This window comes from Perna viridis, chromosome 9 (genome assembly GCF_037379345.1).
Source record: "Perna viridis isolate PV_CMFRI_1.1 ecotype Kerala chromosome 9, ASM3737934v1, whole genome shotgun sequence".
NCBI classification, from domain to species: domain Eukaryota; kingdom Metazoa; phylum Mollusca; class Bivalvia; order Mytilida; family Mytilidae; genus Perna; species Perna viridis.
The window spans coordinates 13,038,155-13,045,668 of record NC_142453.1 but is presented as its reverse complement, the minus strand read 5'-3'; the positions used below and the strand labels follow the sequence as shown (position 1 = coordinate 13,045,668).

At 31.6% G+C, this 7,514-nt stretch overlaps 1 protein-coding gene across 1 annotated transcript; it reads right to left on the bottom strand.

Annotated features, from left to right (window-relative positions):
- Positions 1-953: 953 nt before the first annotated feature.
- On the bottom strand, positions 954-3,299 carry LOC148606840 (uncharacterized). Its single transcript, XM_088544022.1, has one exon. It carries the CDS (start codon positions 2,865-2,867, stop codon positions 2,307-2,309), a length of 561 nt encoding a protein of 186 aa, XP_088400148.1. The 5' UTR covers positions 2,868-3,299; the 3' UTR covers positions 954-2,306.
- Positions 3,300-7,514: the final 4,215 nt, after the last annotated feature.

The following is a 7,514-nucleotide window of genomic DNA, read 5'->3' as shown; positions in this document are numbered from 1 at the left end:
TTTCAATTTTTTAAACTATTTGCCATCATGTAATGGTATGATGCTGTCGTTGTTATCCCCGTAGACATTTTATTGTTTTTGCAATAACTTGAATGGAAGTTCATGTATCTAAATGAAACTTTTCAACAAGGTATTTTACCACATAAGGAGAGTTATGTATATTGTGCAAAAGCTGAAAGATAAATGAGCTACTTATATTCTACTAAAACTGAGAGCATGAACTAGGTAAACCTTCATAGCAGTCACCGATCATTTAATGTCAATTGTAGTACCCAGTGAACAAAAAACAATGTTATGGCATAGCCGTCGTCTGTGCATGGACACTTTGTTTTCATGGGATAACTTTAGTTTTGGTTGACCAATTGATAAAAAAATTCATATGACTTTACTTGCTACTAAAAGGAGGTTCCCATCAAATTTGGATCATTTGGCCCCTACAGTTTTAGGATAAGGGTGAAGTGGGTGTTTTATTAAAACCTAATATGTAGAATGTTTTTCTTCCGATTTTGATTATTCTTTTTTATTGTGCATGCTACTCATGTAATTCTTGTACCGATATGTATCATCAGATATGATGCATTTTGAACCGTTTTTAAGTTGCAGTTGAGCAACGCCCAAAAATTCACCTTTTTAATTTTGGTCCGATTTCGAATTTTTTGTTGGATCCCTGCCGGATTTCAAATATCTTTTTCGGTATTCAAGTTTTTCAAATATCTTTTACGGTTTTCGAGTTATAAGGGGTATAAGCAGCCACACCCTTCGTCCGATTTCGATAACTTTTTTTATTGAATTTCAAATTTTGTGCAATATAGTGTCCAAACTATTTGTTGTGTCCATGATGCCTCCACTCTTCAATAACTTAGTATTTTCTTATGTAAAAGTGTCCAGGATTCAAGTAACGTCATACAACGAAGAGATTGTCTCTGTGTCTACATGGCAAAGTAACAATAAAATTGAACAAGCAATATTATTATTTACAAATGTATAAATAATTGTGCACACGACGAAAACAGTTATGCTTGAAAAATAAAACTGCAGTAAAATACTTATGTATTGATTATTACGTCAATGACATGTTCATAACTTATGATTATATTAACCTTGAAGTTTCTGTTTGTGTTAAAAGACTTAAATGCTAGATGTACTTCACTGACCACGAAAATCAATTCTTTGTTCATTTACATTAAGTATAAACATCTATGTTTTTTTTTAAATCTCTGTTAAAACGGATCGTTTTCAACTTCCGTAAATAATTCTATTCAATAACTTATTTTATGCACGACAATCATCCAAAATGATTTATGAATACTTTTGAATATGTCCGCGATAAACACTATAGAAAGCAACGCTTTTATTCATGCGTTTAAGAATGTCTTGTGAATACATAAAATACAATATCAAAACACTCTCAAACATTCTATACATTTTTCTGTATTTATCAGTTTCCATGATGCCCACAAAAATGTTAACTGAAGTTTACTTTTCCTGAACTAATTTAGCCGCTTAATATGCAAATTGTACTAAGATTTAGATAAATAAATATTAACAGGTTAAGAATAAGTCAGTGATAGCTTTGTTGAAGTAGACGACAGTAAAATGATTAAATGTTAACATTCCAGAGTAACAATGAGATTTATCTGAGTCGTTGCTTGCTAAGACATGAAAATGGTAATATTCGAGGACAAACGCAACTATTTATGTATACACGTATTCAAAACACACAATAGATCATATGACATATACCACTGGTAATGGAATGTACCCCACGACCTCGTTCTACAGAGGGTAGCATGAAATGTATACAGAAAGGTTTCACTAGACAAATCTGTGAAGATTTTAGCACGGGACCACACAGGTGCACCCGAATTTTCGTTAGTATAAATTCTGATCATATTCCACACTAAGCTTATTGAAGCGTGACAATGGAATCCACATTTTCACACCCCCTGCCTTATATTGATATGAAGAATGCTGATACAATGTGGGTAGTATTTAAAACACTTATTGCATTATATAGATAATCCCAGAATGAAAAATGATTAATGTTATTTTGTTCCAGCAGGGTGGAATCCAATTCAACACAATTATTTTCCATGTATCATGATTAAATCTAACTCATCATGTTTGTGTTTATCAAGAAAATTTAATAGTTTGTCACAATTGATAGATTAATACACATTAAGTATGAAATCAGGTTAAATAGCTAAACAAATGTGAAACTTAAACATTTCAGCGATAATTTTGTCAAAATTTTATCTCTGTAATATTAAAACGATAAAAGTACTGTGTAACCAAAATTGAAGATATCACAATATTTGATCGTATAAATCATCGAAAGTAATATCCCCGTTCAGAAGAATGTCTTCTTTAAAATCTTCCTGTCCCTTTTCAAACCTTGGTAGTAGTATTTGAGAAGCACCAGGTCCGTTACTGATAAATTGCATATTGTGGTTGATATCTACGTTTGTCTTTCTTGATTTTATTTTCCGTGTTGTGATTGTCTTTGCTGAGAATTCCATTGTTGTTTTGAACCACTTTCTACACTCATCAATGTGGAAATCTACACAGGCAACAAATGTTTGCTCAGGTCTCTTTGGGTAGATTACAACAGTTTCGTAAAACTTTTTCGGTTTCACACGTGGTTCGAAATATGTTTTGCTCACATATCTATTTTTCGTTTCCCTCTGTGGAAAACAATAAATTGTATCACTAAAGTGCACTGGTTTTAGATAAGGATCACAGTTTACTTTATCCTGGTAGCGTTTGACCGCCATAAAGTCAACAATACTAATGTCATACCTTTCCACGTAATTTGGCAAAGGTACAACAGTAACAGTTTCACTAACCGTGTCAGGTTTCAGCCTCATAATTTCTATTACTTACGGATAAATATTACTTGTATTACTTGATTACACCTCGTTCATTACCCTCTAGCCCGTGGCTTTGTAGTGAATCGGTTTGTCCCAATTAAGTCAACTATTCTCATATGTATCAACTAAATCACATATTTGTATCCTGCAGCATATCGCCAAAACGTTTGATCTTTGTCCTACCGACGCCACGCAACAAGCCAGCTGGCTCACTACACACCTACCGTTAAAGTGAATTTCTATCCTTGTTTGATAATATTTATAAGCTGTTACCTGTGCAATATAGAAATTTAAATCTCAAATTTTGTTTGTATTTCTTCAAACTACTTTCAAATTCACAATGAATTAGCACCATATAAACGCCGTATACCTACGATTGGACACTGTAACAGGATGTAAATGGGACTTGTAGCTACTTAAACATTTATAAGTCAGACTGTTACACATCGATTTTTACCTAGTCTCACTTGGTTCGAGCAAACGATGATCGACCTTAAATTAATTCTTCCGATATTCTCACATTTACACTTAACACATCCTGATATAACCAATAATGAATTAATATTAATGCACAAGGCTAAATTAGTTCTGGATCTACCTTTCACGATACAGCATTAATAAGTTGATTAACGCGTTTACGGGAATAAGTGTGTCTGATCTACGTTTTTATCATATATTTAGATTAAAAAGTTGTTTTTTTTTGTATATGCATTGTGTTTGTTAAAACCCTATATCATATATTTAGATTAAAATATAACTTGTTTGTATATGCATTATAAATGTTTGTTAAAACCCTATATCACACCCTTAGACCTATACCACATACCTTAATTCACACCTCTTCACAGACCATACTTAAAGTAATGTTAAAGTGCATGATATAATGAACATGACATGTTAAAATCTGTATCACATGCTGTATTAACCTGAGACTCCTATATTACACCAAGGGCCAATGGTCTGCGGGGTGATATAGGTCGTGAGTTGATACAATATGTGATACAGATTTTAACATGTAATATTCAGTATACATTGGATATCAAGAAAGACAGTAACTATCAATTAGTCGTTTAAGTCGTCACAAATAAATTCGTGAACTTTACTCATTTCTTCTCCATTTGTCAAGTACCTACTTGTATAATAGATTTTCAAGTCGTGGTGCAGGGATTATGTTTTGAGACCTTTTACAATTGTGTCTTAAAATCTATGAACATCATTTCTTTTTCTGTTGTAAAACTAATGATACTAATTATTCAGTGGAGATATCACCCATGGAAAAAACTGAAATTAGTATAAAATCCTTAAAATAGAACTTTTGTCTTCATAAAGCAATCATAACAGTTCCGAAAATGAGGTCCGAGTCGGTCATCTGCTTTACATTTTTTTGTGTCTGTATCACGTATATTGTATAATATGATTGACCTCAAGGGTGGAATTTTTGCAAATAAAGTGATATTTTTCGACTAAAAATGCACCTTATACCTGTTTACGAATCGTGAAACGTACAGTCACGATATGTTATCAAGAGTAAATGTTTTCTTTTATTCCAATATGCTCCATTATTGTTGTAATTTATGTCTTGCCATGACATTATTACTATAAATATTACTGCGGTTTTCACACACTAAGTACAAACAATGTGTGGTTAACGTTCTCTACATCAGGTAAATTTCTGTGTTTTAGCTTGGCGAAAATTTAGTCATAAGTCATAAGTTATAAATTTAAAGATTATGAATCTTATACTTGGTTCCGTAATTCAATATTGCGCTTATATTTCTAATTTCAAAAATTTCTTCATTTGATTTCTGTATATAAGTATTTGTTTTGTCTCAGCTTCATTTAGTTTTGTAGGCTATTAGTTCTTTTTTTCTCTGTTTCATTCGGTCTCTGTACGTTGCTTAGTGTTATTTTTTTTTTATTTCAGTTTAATTTTGATTCTCTATGTTGATTCTCGATATTTTTATCTCATTTTCATTTTGGTCTGGTATGTTGTTGGTTCTTTTTGTCTCAGTTTCATTTTGGTTCTGTATGATGTTAGTTGATTTTGTTTAGATTTTATGTGGTCTCTGTATTTTTGTTATTTGTTATTTGTTTGTTTGTTTGTTAACTTCATTTGGTTCTTGTACGGCGTTAGTTGTTTAGGCTCAATCTAATCTGTTATTTTTCATGTTTTTAGTTTTATGTTTTCTCAGTTTGATTTGGTTTCTGTAAGTACTTAATTGGTTTTTTTTTCAATATTAGTAGGTTTCTGTGATCGCTGAGTCGTTGTTTGTTTGGGTCAGTATCTGTGTATTGTATTAGTTTTTTTATCATCTTCATTTGATTTCTCTATGTTTCTTTTCTTTTTTATTTAGTTTCTGTAAATTGTAAGTTGTTCTTTTCTCAGACTGACTTAGCATCTGAATTTGGTTGTTGTTTTTATTCATAATTATATTATAATATGGATTTTTTTTCTCTAAAAATCCTCATATTAAACCGCCGTTTAACCGAATTTTGGTGCTTATATTTTTGTGTCCAATTGTATTTGATATGTTAATAAAAGAATGTTTAACTGATTAGTTGTTTATTTAAACAGACACAAAGATTTATTTTACCTTTTGAAGATGATCAATGTTATAGTGAATAAATAGTTCAACGTACCGCGGGCCTGAGGTATGAAGAAGAAATTTACACTTATGCTAATGTTTATCTAGAGTACTGCAAACATTTACATACATTTTACGCTAATCCGACAGTTTATCTAGCATACCGCAAACGTTTAATACATTGTACGCTAATGCAACATATATACTGCAAACATTTACACACATTTTACGCAGTGCGACAGTTTATATACAGTGTTACGCAAACGTTTAATACATTTTTCGCTAAGGCGACAGTTCATTTAGCGTACTGAAAACGTTTACATGATTTTACTCAACTAAAGTACTACAAACGTTTACACAGATTGTATGCTAATGCGACAGTTTAACTAAAGTACTGCAAACGTTTGCATACATTTTACGCTTATGCGACAGTGTATCTGACGTACTGCAAACGTTTACACACATTTTACTTTTGCTACAGTTTATTTGGCATACTGCAAACCTTTACATACTTTTTACTAATGCTACAGTTCTTTTTATCATACTGCAAACGTTTACATACATTTTACGAAAGGTTGACAACTGCATATAACAAAACGTTGTCGATTGAATTATTGTATTAGTGTTGTTAAAATTTTTAAGATACAGATTCCACTAAGTGAGTACCGATTACAATATCAAGCAACAATTTGTTGAATTTCTCTATGATAAGACCAGCGCATCTTCAATATGTATATAGACATCTTTGTATTTCTAATAAATATATTATCCCCCTTATACCAAGTCTTATTACTAACAGTTACATTTGGTTTAATCAAAGAATTTTGATGTCAATGTAATGCAAACACCGTAAACCTTCGGCGTCTTTCTATATAATGTTTTGCTACACTGATCGAGCTTATCGTCTCATTTGTTATAAGCTTTTAAAAACAGGATACCATTAAAGAACATTTCAGAATCCCAACGTCATATAATAAGCGTTCTGTATAATATGATCATCTCCCTAATTTAAGACGAATTCATTTATCATATCACCTAACACATCTTGTTGAATTATAGGAGTATCTCAATAGTTACATAAAAACTAATAGCTTTGTTTTTTGGTTTCATTTTCTATGTTAAAACACTAAATATTGTTAATGTTAAGTACTTTAGAAAACATTAATCATTAACCAGTTTGTTATCGTATTATAAACCACAGCATCCTTATCATTTAACACTTACAAATTATAATGGCAGTTTCAATAATGTGTCTCAGTTGTTTATCAATGAATTATGCTAAGGGTTAAGTTAGGGTTAGATTCTTTCTTGTCTGTTTTGCTATAGTCTGCAAATGTACTGATTAGACTTTAATTTTATATAAACCATGTAACCAACAAGTTGTGTTGTAAACTTAAATACATCACAGTTAATATCAGAAGATTTAGATTTTAACACGGTTAACAATTTCGTTTTTTGTAACTGCCACTGGTCAGATACTTTTCGAGAAGATTAACTCCCTAAGCGACTTCTTGCACTCGTAATTTCAGTACTTTATATTCACATATGATTTGCAAACTTATATATTACTACTCCACGTTAGATCTGTGCCGTGTTTACCGCCATAGCGTCATAGCTTCATACGAGATAGAAATGTATCTCTGAAATATCATACACATTTTTTCTACATGTGTTTCTTGCTTGTAGGAGAACGGGAAGTTTACATGAAATGATCGGTTAGCATTGAACATTATTCAGTTTCCGATTCAAGCACAGGGGCTTGTTACAAGACTATATAGGTCATATATACATGTATTAAAAGGGCCCAATATCTATAAATATTAATTGCCATTTGTTTAATCTGGTTCCTTATCGGGTTCCCTGGACCCAAAGATCGCTAGAATGTACCTCTTTAAAAAATGTCTATTTGTGGTTTTTGCTTGTATGAGAACGGAAAGATTACATTAAAAGAAAAATGATCAGTTAACATTGAATCTATGTAATATTACCCAGTTTCCGAATCAAACATTGGGACTCGTTACAATTGAATATATATACATTATCAGGTCCCCGATATCTA